Below are 16,188 nucleotides of genomic sequence, written 5' to 3' on the forward strand. Positions count from 1 at the left end.
AGGCGTAGTTTGGCATTTCCACTGTGCACTAAATGGCCTTGTTCAGCACTTGCAATCACATAGATCTTTTGTCATTGTGACTCGCACAGAGAGAGACACAGTAATGGTTGAAGGGGTCAGGCTACAGATGTCAGACTACAGTTCAGGCCCTTAAAAATAAATATTTGGAAAGTTTTAAAAAATTATTACAAACTGTTACATTTAAAATGCATTTTTATAAAAGACTTTGTCATTAAAAATGGCTTAGGTATGCAAATTAGTTATAGTGTTATGGCATACTGAAACTTCTTATTTACTCTGGGCGTTTAGGCTTAAATTACTTCTGGTTATGAAAGGTTTAAATCCTCTGAATTATTTTAGGGAGGAAGCCAGAACGCTACCTGTTGGCTGGATAGAAGACTACATAATATTATTATCTTGTGTTTCGTAATTGCCTGACTTTTCTTCTGTTCTTTTAGGGGTTTTCAGCTTTAATGCATCTATATTGTATTATTGTCCTCTTAATAATAAAAATCATCATTGTAACAGCAGTCTCCACAAGGCTGTTAAAGTGTAAACCCATCTTCCATGTAAAGGTTCTTTTTTGGAGATTTATGAAACGAGTATAGCATGTTGTTCTCTCCCTTTCTTCAGATCCATCTGTGTTAAGTGCCATTTGCTTGGAGGGTATATTATTCCACAGAGATCAATTATGTCTGTGCAAGTATTTGTCTGTGCCCTATGCACCGCATTTATTCTTATTTTTCAGTAAACACAGCATGTATGTTCCAAAAAATCACAATACATGCTTGTGTTATTGAAAGCTGTACAAGGGTTAATGTATAACTGAAAGAAAAACTTTTTTTTTAGTTGTGGATACAGTGGAGAGGGGATTAGAACACCTATCAGGTTTTTATCACTATCTGTGCCCCCTTAAGGTAATCAACCCTCTCTATATGTCATGTTTACCGTTATCACCAAAAGTGAAAGAAAATCCCACATTTTTAGTTGTCCCCAGAAGAAGATAGAGGGAAAATCTTCTAATGGGAACATTAATTTTAGTGTCCCTTGTGATAACCAGAGATTCCCTCACTTTATGTTTTGGCAATGGGACAGGAAGTGAAGGGAAATCTTTACAATAAGACACAAAAAGGACAAAACTGGCAGGGGTTATACCCTCCTTTATTTCATCAAAAAAAAATTTGCCTATTTATTTTTTCTACTTTTTCAGGATTGAACTAAATTTGAACTTACATTATACAAACATTAACATTTTAGATTTTTACAGTAATCTAACTAATGTTATCATCTAGTGTAACAGATTCCCAGGTAGCTACATGTAAAATCTACTATGAGAGGACCCTTCAATTAGTTTATGTGTCATCTTCACATACCTACTTGCCTTTGCCACATGGCCTATTGGCTTATATACTAAATTGCTGGGCAGCACAACTATCCAGCCTGCTGTTGGAGGGCAAATGGCTTCTTACTGCAAGCACATAATTTAATTCTTAACATTACCGCAATACCATTTTCTTAATCTTGTTCTCAAATGTTATGGAGAATGAAGTATGACATATTTTTCCCTGGAGCATGTTTCAGTCCTAAAAGAAAGCATTCAGTATCCTAGAAAAGAGTGCTGAGACTTGCAGCGGTTCACTAATTATGTGATAAAACGTTTAATTAAAGTCTTGCATTGCCAATATTAATGCTGCATTTATTGTGAGCACAACCATTGTGAATAATTCTAGCGGACAAGGCACAGAGCAATGCCAACATCAATTTGAAAAGTAAACATGTCTGTATTGTTTCAGTCTGCTCTACAATATTGTAACCTTGCTTCAGGCATGATTTGCTTTGAAATTAAAATATATCTTTATCACTTTTGCAGTTAAGTCTAAATAATAAACAGCTGACTCAGATGCTGAAGTCAACAACTGCTCCTGTACAGGAAGAGAAGGAGGATGCATTAGCGTATTATGCAAAGCATACTGCACAGATTGAGGTAGGTACTGTGCCACAGAAATTAATACACTTATAATATGCATGCTAGTAATAAAAGGACATGATAGTATGAAAGCAGTGTATTTACAGAAAAATAAAACATAAAATAATGGACATATGAGTTCTTGGTTCTGATAGCTCAGTGCTGTTATCTTTTGGTTCAGAGCTTTCAACACAATGCTAAGCTGGCCACACAATGTTAACATTTCAACTGGTTTCTAAGGAACCAGCTTAATTTCACTCAGCTGCCTCCTGCCCAAAATCTGTTGTTTGAAAAATCAAAAGTGCCATGCAGAAAATTGTCAGACGCACATCCAGTCAGAGGCAGCCACTGTTCAGGTATTTTGACACCTGGTGGGGCACTGTTAGCATAGATGGCAAAATCGGTTTAGGTCAGTCTGCTTAGGATTTGGCGTGACTGCTTTGTAGTGCAGGATAAGGTGAATATACAAACAGGAGTATAGTTTAGTGCTAGGACTTAGTTTAGGAGTTACATTAAGTTAGGGATAGGGGGGTTTAGATTAGGTTTTAGGTTTAAGCATTAATAGTTGACACCAGTATACCAATAATTAAAAAAAATAACATCCCATATTTGCCCCAGGCCTTTCAAACATCCTATGTAAGTACAGCTTTCTAGTGTTATGGAGTGCTTTATTATTGGGCAGACTTAAGTAGCCTACAGGGTTCAGATTTGTTTTTGCGCCAAAAACTACTGGGAATCAACACACTGAAAAATTACTGTTTTTGTCATTTCTGCACTTCTTTTTATGGTTGATACAATGGCATGAAATGTTGTGATGCCAAAATATGGGATATAAAATGATGAAAAGTGGACAGATTGGTAAATATGATGAATGCACTGGTGAAATACAGTTTACCTACAAAGCAATTTTGTGTCGTCATGAAATTCTCAATTATTTTATGTGAGGGGGTTAGTGAGAATCAGGAGCCCTATTTCCCCAGACAAACTGGTAAAACAGATTTATTAGTTTGTATCCCTCCAACCTTGTTATTGTAATGCTGTGTGTGCCTGGCTATGAGATGCTGTGGAATGCTAACAAACACAACCTGCTTGTCACATATTAATCCAGTCCTCCACACTCTCTACTCGCTTCCAGTGGAATGGAGAACCCAATGTAAGATTGGTCCTCTGACTTTTATATCACTGAATGACTATTCTGAATGATTTTCTGAAGCCATACATGTTCATTTTCTTACTTGGTTTTAGCTAGAATCCACCTAAACTTCTTACATGCAGACCCAACACTGTGGAACTCACACCCCACATCTGTCTGTGAGCCTCCATGTCTGGGCATACGTGGAGACAGATTTTATATAAGCCCCTAGGATTTATTACCCATCACCTTTACATTACTATATGGAGATTAACCATGTTTTGAAATAAAAAAAAAGTACAACCATTTATAATAAAATATACAGCCACTTGGGTTAAGTTCTTTAACTTAAAGTGGTCGTAAACCGTTCTATATACGTAGTGAAGTGGCTATCCTCGGGTGATACACAGAGATGTAACAAATCCTCCTACATAAGTTGTACCTGTCTATCTGCAGTCTTCTCTTCTTTACAGCCATTCATAGTCCAGAATTTATAAAGCTTGTCTGAGCTGTTGAAAAAAGGGTGGTATAGAGCTGAAGTTACACTCTGCAGAGCTCAGTGAGGAGCTGTGAGGACCCCCCTCCACACAGCACACATGAACAGAGATGAGGCTGACAATCAGCTGGAGCTCCCTCCCCATCACCATTTTTCTCTTGGTGTCAGGAAAACTTGTCAGAAGTGATTCATGTTGATAGCAGAGGAATGAAGCAACAGACAGAAATGACACTGAGTGCTCTTAATTGAGACAAGTACACGCTATAGAGAGATATGCTTTGTTCATATTTCATGTCTGAGGTTTACAACCACATTACTTGAATTCATTTGATTGAAAAGAGTGCATTTAACCAGTGATATAAATGGTCATCAACAATTTTGTTAAAAATAAATAAATAAATAAAAATCAAGAGTAAAGTCTTTTATTTATTTTACACCTATTTGACCTTTCAAAAAACAGGCCCTCTGGTGCTAACATGTTCCATATGTACAGCACAGAACTGTAACAGGAAGAGATAGATATTTCTTAGACTACTTGCAAGTGTTATATTAAATGTCAAGTTATATTTTATCATATTGATATTTTGCACAAATCTAAGAAAGTAATGGAATTCATCGCTGTGCAGTCTACAGAATTAATGAAATATACAGTATATTGTGAAAGTGCTGTGCCCTGTCAAGGTGTAAAAAAGGGTTTTGTGTCATCCAAAGTTTTCATTTGGGTAGGTTGAGGGACTACAGTGTGCTTGTCTGACACAGAAACAATTCTCGGTAGGGATTTCAAATCTGCCCAATACAGATGTTACTATATGTGGGAACCAGCTTCTAACAGTAGAGCACTGAGGAACCATCTACTCAGTTAGATGTTTTTTATAAGGCCTTTTCTTTCCCACTTTTATTTAAAAAAAGTTCAAGACATCACATGGTTTTCCCTCTCAGGAGTTTTTCAGCATTTCATCAGCATCCTAGCTTACATTTGCAGCACTGCTGCTCTGGCCTTGCACTTCAAGCTCTTGTATGGGGTTTTTCGCAGAGAGTAGGTGCAGGTACTCCCCCTTCCGAGTCTCCACTTGTCCCCTACCCCTTTGAGCACATCCCTTAGTACGCCCCCTAGCCACCTCCCAGTACTGCCTCTTTTAGGGAATACAGAACCAAGTGCCTTTTTTGGTGGTAATGTGTATGGAATTTGTTCATTATAACAAGAAAAGCAGAAAAAACATACCTCCAGCAATTACAGACCCCACCACCAACAATAGAACCCCCAGCAACAATAGACCCCCCCCCCCCCCCAGCAAAAATATATCTCCTATCAGCCAACATCAATAGACCATTCAGCAGCCAGAAACAAAAGACCATCACTCAACAGTAGATCCCCCGGCAACTTCCTCGGAATGCCAAGCAAAAGGAGTCACTTGTTCTTCTTTTGTAATGAATGCACCTAAAAGTGATAAGCGTTTTTTCACTTCCAGGTTCAGACCCCGATGTGTCTTTTATAAAGAGGATCTGTCAACTGCTCATGCTATACGAAGCTTGTTAGTTCCTTTGCGCTAGCAATAAAGTTAAAAAATAATGTAAAAAATAAATTTATAAGCACCAGTGTTTTGTGCATACACAAGAATGCAAGCACACATATAGGGCATGGACATATATTGTATATATATATATATAACAGTAATGGTATCACTACAAATGTTGCAGTGAAAACAATAACTCTAAGGTCATAGCTCCCAGTTAATTCTAGTCTAATTTCTAATAGACAAGTAATTAAACAGTAAAAAAAAAAAACTGAGGATTGAGAAGTTGCTTTTTTTTAGTCAGATCACAGATGTAACTGATTTATAGACAAAAGCTACTTTCAGATGGTTGTTGTTGGCAACATGTTCTGCTCTTGTCTTGTCAGGGTAGAGAAATGTGAAGACTTTCATTGCTGAACTCATCTGAAAATGCTAGTTGCCTAGCTCATATTTGTATCTAAAGTATTCTACCCTTTTGCAGTAACTGACCTGATCCCGACAATTATGCAGATCAGGTGATTCAGAAAGCATTGAAACAGACAGTCAGACAACTACCATTTTAAGGAGATCAGCAGTGGCAACCACCACAGTTTTCTCACCACAGGAGTCCTTTAACTTTTCACCTCAAATAACTGAATGCAGGTCTATAGCTAAAATTGTATTGCTCGGTAAATTCTGTTTTTTCTAAGGTCTGGTTTTTGATATTCACAGATTGTGCGTTTAGATCGAAGCATGGAGCAGATTGTATTTCCTGTTCCAAACATCTGTAAGTTCCTGACAGAAGAGACCAAGCACCGAGTTTTCACCACCACAGAGCAAGATGAGCAGGGCAGCAAAGTTAGTGATTTCTTTGACCAGTCATCATTTCTTCACAACGAGATGGAGTGGCAGAAGAAACTACGAAGTAAGAATTTTCTCAAATACTTGCCTATTAAGGCTACTTTCACACTGAAGCATTGCGGGGCCCGGCGGTAAAGCAGAGCTATTTTTAGCACCGCTTTACCATAGTTTTAGCGGTGCTATTCAGCCACTAGCGGGGCGGTTTTAACCCCCCCAGCGGCCGGAAAAAGAGTTAAAACCGCCCACAAAGCGTCGCTGCAGCCATGCTTTGCTGGCGGGTTTGCAGTGCTGCCCCATTGTTTTCAATGGGAAGGGGTGCTTTAGGAGCAAATTCTGTTTTACCACTTGTTATAGGCTGACCTGTAGGTACTGTGAATATCTCCTAAACCTGCACTGTTTAGGAGATATTCATAGTGCATGCAGCCGGTGATGACACTGGCGCATATGCTCTGAAGGTCCGGCATACCTTGCCAGCCCTTCAGAGCCTGTGCCGTAATTTCCGGCTGCCGCAAGCATGTGCAGGTGTAATTTCATCGTGCCCCCGGCTACTCATGTAGCCGGAGGATGCAAACCTGAAAGGAAGACCAGGTGAATATGGAAGTCCCCTCAGTGGTCACAGTGGGGCGCTAGAGGGCTTTGTTTTAAGGTAAGTCTCACATAATGTGCTAGTATGTGATGCATACTAGCACATCATGACATTGCCTCGCAGGGGCATTTTTTTTCCTTAACTGTAGTTTAGTACTGCTTTTTAAAATGAGTAAGAAGGGATTAGAACCTCTTGCTATCCATGGCTCTATTAGAGAGATTTCCTATCACTTTTTCTCCTGGTTTCATAAACCAGGAAGTGCGGGGAAATCAGAAGCAGGTATACAGACAGCAGGAAAAAAAACCGAATGGAGTTTCACTTTCCTTACACCACAAGAATTTTTTCTTTATATATGTCCCTTACCTCCTCCCTGGTGAGACTATTGCCACCAGGATAGTGATTGAGGTGAAAACCCTCTAATGCCGCGTACACACGTAGCCGACTATCCGACGGACTTAGTCTGGCGGACTTCCCGCTAGACTGTCCGTCGGACTTTCTGAACGAGCTACTTGCCCACACACGGCACTTTTGCAGCGGACTAATATGGCGTACTAAGTCCGCCATACTATCCGCCCTACTTTTGAAATGAACGGACTCACCCACACACGCGGAGGAAAGTCCGCTCATTTCGAACGCGTCTCCAGGTAGGCGGGGCCCGCAAGGGAGACGTCGCTGGCCCCGCCACCTGGTATGGGCTTAAAGGGGAACCCCAACGCCGAAAAAAAATCGGCGTGGGGGTCCCCCCCAGGTCCACATCAGACCCTTGTCCGAGCACGCTACCCGGCCGGCCAGGAAAGGGGGGGACGAGCGAGCGCCCCTCCTCCCCTCCGAGCTGTACCAGTCCACCGATAAGCCCCCCGCCCGCAGACCCCGACAACCAATGGCCAGGGTTGTTGGGAAGAGGCCCTTGTCCTCATCAACATGGGGACAAGGTGCTTTGGGGTGGGGGGCCGCGCGGCCCCCCCTTCCCCAAGGCAGCCCCCATGTTAAGGGCACGTGGCCTGGTATGGCTCAGGAGGGGGGGCGCTCGCTCGTCGTCGTCCCCTTTCCTGGCTGGCTGGGTAGCGTGCTCGGACAAGGGTCTGATGTGGACCTGTTTTTTTCGGCGTTGGGGTTCCCCTTTAAGTCCATACCAGGTGGCGGGGCCAGCGACGTCTCCTTCGCGGGCCTCGCCTACCTGGAGACCCGCTCGAAACGAGCGGACTTTTCTCCGGGCGGGAAAAGTCTGTTCATTTTAAAAAGTACGGCGGACTGCCATACCCACGGCCGGATTGTCCACCGAAATGCGAGTCAGCTGAAATGCACCTGTCAGTAAGTTCTGAATGATCTCAGAAGCATCCTAAACTGATTTTAAACTGATGCTAAACTAATGCCATCAATACAGGCCTAAAGACAGTTGACACGGACCCTAACAGAGCTCCAGACAGCAGAAAAATCTCAACAGAAGTTCTTCTTATGCCGCGTACACACGACCGGACTTTCTGGCAGACTAGGTCTGATGGTCTTCTTGATGGACTTTTCCGAACAAACGGACTTGGCGACACACGAACAGACTAAGTCCGTTCGAAAGTCCATTCATTTTAAACGTGATGACGTAAGACGGGACTAAAAAAGGAAGTTCAGTAGCCAATAGCTTCCCTTGCATCGTATTTGGTCCGTCGTACCAGAATACAGACAAACGGTTTTCCCGATAGGAATTGAGTCCGTCGGACAGATTTGAAACAGGTTCTATTACTAGGTCCGTCTGATTTTTTTAATGAAAAACTATCGGATTAGCCCACACAGGATCGGATTGTCCGACGGACTGATTCCGTCAGACCTAGTCTGCTGGAATGTCTGGTCGTCTGTATGCGGCATTACCCTTTCCCACTCTGTTCAATTAGGCAGGATGCACTTCAAAGACCTACTTTGATGGGCAAATGCACCATATTTTGACATTGGTCTGAGACGTTTCTGAAATTATTCAGTATTATTTGCAGGTGACCTGCTTCAGCTGCTATTGCTTTTCCATAGACTTGTATGAACTGAGAAGCAGTTCTAACACAAAAAGGTGCCCAGCCAGCACCGGCTCTAATGGTAGATAAAAGGTATAGACCAGCCATAACGGAATATTAAACCTTGAGCTACATACAGTGAGAACAACCTACATCAGGGGTAGGCAACCTCGTGGTGAAACTACAAATCCCATCATGCCTCTAGGAGTCATGCCTGTGATTATCAGGGTCTTGCAATGTCTCATGGGACTTGTAGTTTCAAAATAACTGGAGGGCCGAGGTTGCTTACTCCTGGCCTACATGTTTGATTTAAGTTTTCTTAGGTAGTTTGTCCTGGCATTGATATACCACACCAGTCCACTTGAGTCCCTTTGTTAAAATTAAAGTAAATTAAGTGAACTTTACAACTTTAGTACACATGCAGTGTTTATTTGATAGCATCAATAGCTTTGCTGATTGCTTTCGCTTATTGCTTAAAATTGCACTTTAATGGTACTTAATAGGTACACTCCAGCCATAATTGAAAATTAAACCTTGAAATGCATAAAGGGAACACATCCTACCTGCTCTGTGCTTCAGTTGTTTACCCAGGCAATGCTCAACTACGCTGTTTACTTGAGAACATTAGTAGCTCACTGATTGCTTTCACTTATTGGAATTGCTCTTTAAGGAAGGATTTTGGGGAGAAAAAAAAAGACGTATTAACAAAGCCACATGAACTCACCTTTGGTATTATAGATGTGTAAGACTATTTTGTAAATAGTTATAAACAGCCTATTGTTATAAAATGTTATTGTACTTACTTCCTAGTGCAGTGTGTATGGGAAATTTAGTTGTTTCTTGACCTTTAAAATACCATTGAATATATAAGAAGTCATTTGGTTTACTTGAACATTAATGAAACCTGGATAAGAATGAAGTCAATGGTACTGTACTTTAACTGAATGTCATCTTGTTAGATAAATAGTTAAAAAAAAAAATCTGAAATAATAAAAAAAAACTCAAATAAATGAATAGGTTAATAATGTAAAAATAATTTTATAACAGAAAATAATTTTGTATATTTTATTCATTCAACTTTTTTTCAGGTATGCCTTTAATGAACTGGTTTTCACGAAGAATGGGCCTTTGGGGAACAATTTCCTTCAACCTGGCAGTTTTCATTAATCTGATCATTGCCTTCTTCTATCCATATGTAGAGGGGACATCTATGGGTAAGACATGCAGAAGACATGCAGAAGACATCTAGAGGCTAGAAATTGGGGCTAGAACAGAGATAAAGTATATTTTGTCCTATTACCCCATGTATATTTTTCCTTCAATTCTTAAAGTAAACAATGACTGTAATATGGTCATTATGGGCCACACATCTTTTCCCCAGTTTGTAGAAATAGGAACTGATGTTACTGTATACGTATGATTCTTCATTGTCTTCAGTTTCCAAAGGGAAAGGTTTATTAGTTATAACAACTTTTAAAGTTTAATTATAATATTAATAGGTCTTTTTTAATTTTGAGTGAGTCCCATATAAACATATGGCACATAAACATAATGGATACCTGTAAAGCAAAACTGTACTGTATGGGGTTGATTTACTAAAATGGAAGAGTGTAAAATCTGGTGCAGCTGTGCATATAAACCAATCAGCTTCCATTTTTTTTTCAAAGCTTAAAGTGATTATAAAGTCTTGTTTAACCTCGCTGGCGGTATGATTCAGTCTGGATTTAGGTGCTCAAAACGGTACAATTATTTTGCATGGAAATTTGGCATCATATATTGTAGTCCTGTAATTCTTAGGAATAACTCTCTTAAATATGTTCAAACCAGAGTCTAGCAGACATCCCGGGTATGATAAAGTTTATAATATAATAAAGAATAATAAAAAATATTCAATAATGTAATCAAATCCTAAAACACTGAAAAAGGGACACTTTCTGGTTGCTATGGACAATCTCCAAATTCCAGGCAGAAAAAAACAGTATTTATAATGTAAAAGTGCATGCAGGGCATTGCACAGAACACTAGGGACAAAGGGGGTGTGTAATTTTGTAATACAGCACTGTAATCTGTAAGATTACAGTGCTGTGTGTGTTTTGTGTACTTTTACTTTTTTGAATTTGCCGCCATTCTCCGCTCCCGTGCGCTGTAACGCCGCAGGGAACGGAGCTCGGAGGCATTCGGCACTGTGAATCGAGCGGAGGACAGCTCGATCACACAGCGCGGCGGACATCACTGGATCCAGGGGACAAGGTAAGTAAGTCTCACTGTGTCCTCCCCTGCATCGAGCGAAGCGATCCCGAGTCTGGCTCGGGGTTACCGCTCCTATCAGCAAATTACTAACCCGAGCCAGACTCGTGAATACCGCAAGGAGGGTTAAAAAATTTAAATAAAATAACAAACATGTTATACTTGCCTCCTCTGTGCAGTTGGTTTTGCACAGAGCAGCCTGGATCCTCCTCTTCTTGGGTCCCTCTTTGCTGCTCCTGGACCCTCCCTCCTATTGAGTGCCCCCACAGTCAGCAGCTTCCTATGGGGGCACTGGAGCCGAGTCACAGCTTTGTGTTTCCATTCAGACACGGAGCCCCGGCCTAGCCCGCCCCCCTTCTCTCCTGATTGACCGACAGCCACGGGAGCCAATGGCACCAGTTCTGTGTCTCAGCCAATCAGGACGAGTGTCCCGGACAGCTTAACATTCGTGGACATCGCTGGGGAGAGATGGGGCTCAGTTAAGTGTTAGGGGGATTGAGGGGGTCTGCTACACACAAAAGTTTTTTTATCTTAATGCATAGAATGCATTAAGATAAAAAGCCTCCTGCCTTTACAACTCCTTTAATTGAACAAGCTGAAATTAGAAGCGCATTGGCCACCATGTACAACTACACCAAATTTTTCACTCTCCAGTTTTCTGTTTCAACCTTCTTATTAAAGATTTTGACAAAAAGGTAATAGATAAACAGGTCCCAAATTGTTATCCAAGGACAGAAAAATTAACACATACCGGAATCTCCATTGGACAAAGTGTATGCATGTGTATGCATAAAGAGAACACATGAGATAATACAAAACCTAAAAACATAGAGAATGGTGCCTAAGTACTGGTAATTCCAAAAGGAAGATAAGAATGCCAATATTTCTATTTAGCATAACACACTCGTCTATCAGGGGTAGGTTTTCATAATTGTTGTAAAAAATTGAATTGATTGCAATGCCCTTAGGTGGCAATCAAACACCTTTAATATGAATGTGCCACATACAAAATCTGAAAATACTGAAATTGGGAATAATGGACTTTACAGGCACATATAAAATAATTTAACAAATTTTAATAGTTCATATAAAATTCATACATATATAGCACAGTAATGTATAAAAGAATATAGTAAACAGTGTTTTTTTTCTGGAGGATATACTAAATCATATACTTCCTGTAGGGCAATGCTAAGAATATCAAGAAAATGCTGAGATGTATGCATTCCTCTTGGTTGTTCCCACAATCCTTCGTAGATTAAAATAATTGCTCGCTCTACATGTTTTGCGACCTGAACTGTTGCTTCTTCAGGAGCATCAATGTTTCTTGTCATAAGAACATACTTTAAATAGAATACAAGTTATACATATTAAGGTACAGCTGTGCATATGTAAACACATTATACATGAACTCATCAATAATACAGTGCTTTGACAAAAAAGTTTCAACGCTCACCTACGCCAGGGAATTTGTGACCGCAAAGAGGCTTCCTCTGAAAGGTGGTAATGACTGAGGACCCTAATGCTGAATGGTAGCCAAGAATCAGCAGATTTGTGGGGATGCACAGGGTAGCTATGAATGTAAAACATATATAAATAAGTACTAGTAACTACTTTAGTTGGTGTTTCGGTAAACTACAATACTGGGTCCCATACTCACACATCAGTTGATATGTAGCCACTACTGCTGACACCATCTTAGGCCAGGTTCTTTCCTGTCTATAGAAAAAAACCATAGCGTTTGTCCTCTCAAAGTCTTTAACCATTTAATGATTGACACTAAATCATAACTTTAACAAAAAAACAAAAGTACCTTGGTTGTTCACTGATCCGGGATAGAAGGATTCAGTCACAGTGGTGTGTGCACACTCCAAATAAAAGTGGGCATTCAGAGCATAAATTTACTTTCCTAAAAAAGCAGAGGAAAAAAAGGATGCCATAAAGATAAAGAAGTAAGATATTTATATAAAAGGGCTAGATTTACCACTTTGCTAGAACCAAAACTCAGTGCATAATAAAGTACCTGGAGTTGTGGTGGTTCCAAATTTCCAGTGCAGGGATGCCTATTTCCCATTCACGGGGTGCAATGGACATCCACTTCAATTAGAGCACCAGGGGAATCATTTCCTCACCTCGATATTTGTGCACCCCAACTGAGCTCAGTCAGACTGGCGTCTGACGTCACTCAGCCCAGTCGAATGCGCAATACAGTACCGTACATGCCGGTTCTAGTGCCCGCCATCTGCGGCGTCCGAAGTGAACCTAGGAGACACAAGTTGAGAAGTTCACCACAGGTGGATGCATGCCCTCAGTTCGCCAGTCTATAGGACCGGGGAGAGTAGATCGCAACCCCACACATCCCGGCTATGCTAAACATGGCATCGCAGAGCATGTGCCCCCCCGGTCGCCAAGGGAAGAACTGCGGTCAAAACCCTGGTCATAGGAGAGAGGAAAAAAAAAGATTATAAATATACCACATAATGTAATGTAACACAATGCAAGAAACCAAAGTTCTAAATGTTGTTCAATTGTAGCAGTTCATTACAAATTGGATCAATGCCTTGTTTGGGTCTGCTTGGCAATCAACAGGCAGGAGAGACCCCACATGCATTTAAGCACTATTAGAACAGTGGTATATACACACATCTATGGTCTCTCTTGCTTAGTGCAGTGCCCAGTCAAACAGCATATATAGTGTTATTGCCTAACCGAGGATCAATGCAGCCATCACACAGGTCCCTCAAAAGGAAGGGCTGGTATGATAGCACTTCATTGATACCTGGTGGCTTGGTTGCTTCAAGAAGCTCAATCCAGAATGTCTCCTTCTGGAAAATGCATTTATCCCAGTTGCCGCCACATGGGTCTTGAGGTATCACTTCCAAAGCAATAAAATGGACAAAGGTGGTATCAAATTTGTGGTACAAGCCCAAGTGGCAGCTAACTGGGGTAAGCATTTTAGCATATTGGGAATAGTAGCTATGGTCATATATGCGTGGTTTAGGCTGGCAAATCATCTTGCCTACATAGAATGCTCCGCATTTACAAACCATCAAGATGGATCACTCCTTGTGTAATTTGCAAGTTGCATGCAAACATGGGTAAAACGTTTCCCCATTGGACAGAGGCAATTGTGTATCCATGGGCAATGAAGATTCCACAATTTGTCAGTGTGGTGTTATTATTTGGTATATATTGACTTGTTGTAATTTTATTGCCTATTGAAGGACTTATGCAAATACTATTTTCGGGGGGGGGGGGGGGGGGTCTCTAACGTATTTTTGCAGAATGGTGTCTTCACTTAGGAGATGCCAATGTTTTTGCATACATGCTTGAAATTGTTCGTGTTGGGCAGAATATCTGGTGATGAATTTAATAGTCTGGTGTTTTGAATTGGGCTTCACATTGTAATACAGCAGTGAGTTCCTATCTCTATTTAAAGCTTTGTTGTAAGCTTTCCTAAGCTGGCTTTTACTGTATCCCCGCTGACGAAGCTCTGCTGCTTGAGTCCTAAAATATACTTTGTGTGTACAATTCCGCAAAAGGCGTATGTACTGAGCATATGGTATGCTGTGAACGAGAGAGATAGGGTGTATACTCTGTGCACGCAGCATTGTATTACCAGCGGTGCTTTTCCAATACAGGTTTGTGGCTAGATTGTTGGATACATCTTTTTATATCAATAAATCCAAGAGAGATATAGTCTTCGTTCCAATTCACAGTGAATTTCAAATTTATCTGATTAGTGTTAAGTTGATGCATAAATTCCTGTAATGATTCGACAGTACCTGTCCAAATCAAGAGGATATCATCGATAAACCTGAACCAGCATAATGCCTGGTCCAGGTATCTACTAAATGCATAATTTGAAAAGATCTCATGTTCCCACCCCCCCCCCCCCAGGTGCAGGTTGGCATATGCCGGGGCACAACAAGTACCCAAGGCACACCCTGTACCTGGAGGTAATGGGAACCAAGGAATAAGAACCAGTTGTGTAGGATAACAGCGTCAGCACAAATTGAGAAGTGGTTTCAACTGTGATTGGTCGATACCACTCGACATTATTTAAGATGTTAAAGCACATTGTTTCGTACTGTTGCTAGGTCATGAGTACTATGTTTCCGTCCTTGTCTGAAGGCTTGATGACTGTGTCCTGTCTATAGTTTAGCTGATTTAGGGCTTCTTGTTGTTGCATGGTAAGGTTGGACATTGGCATGCGTTTCATTTCACTGATCATGGCAATGAGAAAATCAGATATTTAGGGGATTCGTTTGTTGAGGTCAGGGAATTGATTTGATTTATTCTTAAATCATGAATCACTTGGTGATTGTGTGTTTGATACTGAACTGGATTCTATTTGTGAGCTCTCATTATGTTCCAGCTTTTCTTCCAACAGGAGAGCATAAGGTTCCTCAATGCTCAGAAATCCATCATTGTAAATTTCTTTATTTTATCCGATAGTTGTTTTTATTCTTCTGACTAGAAACATTGAAGCTCCTGAAGAAGCGACAGTTCAAGTCGCAAAACATGTAGAGCGAGCAATTCTTTTAATCTATGAGGATTTTGGGAACAACCAAGAGGAATACATACATCTCAGTGTGGGCATTTTCTTGATAGTTTTAGCATTGCCCCACAGGAAGTATATGATTTAGTATATCCTCCAGGAAAAAACACTGTGTCCTATAGTCTTTTATAAATGATTGTCCTGTATATGTATGAATTTTATGTGAACTATTCAAATTTGTTATATTGTTTTATACGTGCCTATAAAGTCCATTAGTCTCAATTTCATTATTTTCAATTGTTATACCATAGCACTCTCCAGTTTTAGTAAATCAATCACTATGTTTCTCTGTGCCCATCAAGCAATTCTTATATTACACCTGTGGTTTAAGGACAGCATCACTACTCCTATCACCACGTACTATACTGTACTAATAATATAGCACAGTGGAACAAGGAGATTACAATCAAAAGTTAAAATGCCTGCACCAAAAGGGAATAAGTATGTGGGAAATCTCGATTTCTTTAAAACAGGAAAAATCCCCTCTAGATTTTAGCAGAATTTATTGTGGTGCTTTACCTGTGCTATAGATATGAAAATAAAATATGCCAGTGCACATTCTGAAATCTTAAAACATCCTCCTCTATTTCTGTCCCAGTTTCTGTATTTCCTGCTCCCTACTGAACTACTTCACCTTGTGTAAGAATTTTACCAAAGATTGCCAGAATTAAATTGTAATTTCATTTTAATCTCTGTGCAGACTTGTAAGGGAGTTACTGAGCCAATTACTAACCACTTGCCACCCAGGCCAATTCTGACATTTTTCTCCTACATGTAAAAAGCATAATTTTTTTGCTAGAAAATTACATAGAACCCCCAAACATTATATCATTATATACACCCTAGAGAATA

The 16,188-nt window shown here is 40.4% G+C and overlaps 1 protein-coding gene across 3 annotated transcripts in view; it reads left to right on the plus strand.

Annotated features, from left to right (window-relative positions):
* Positions 1–16,188, plus strand: part of ITPR3 (inositol 1,4,5-trisphosphate receptor type 3) — a 406,280-nt gene that overhangs the window by 317,014 nt on the left and 73,078 nt on the right. For all 3 annotated transcript variants that reach the window (XM_077481406.1, XM_077481407.1, XM_077481408.1), the window contains exons 47-49: positions 1,871–1,984; positions 5,820–6,012; positions 9,617–9,742. In XM_077481406.1, the coding sequence (XP_077337532.1) occupies positions 1,871–1,984; positions 5,820–6,012; positions 9,617–9,742 (433 nt within the window). The remainder of the gene's footprint in view (positions 1–1,870; positions 1,985–5,819; positions 6,013–9,616; positions 9,743–16,188) is intronic.

The sequence above is a fragment of the Lithobates pipiens genome, unplaced genomic scaffold (assembly GCF_037356315.1).
Source record: "Lithobates pipiens isolate NorthernLeopardFrog02 unplaced genomic scaffold, aLitPip1_a1.2 Scaffold_16, whole genome shotgun sequence".
Lineage (NCBI taxonomy): Eukaryota > Metazoa > Chordata > Amphibia > Anura > Ranidae > Lithobates > Lithobates pipiens.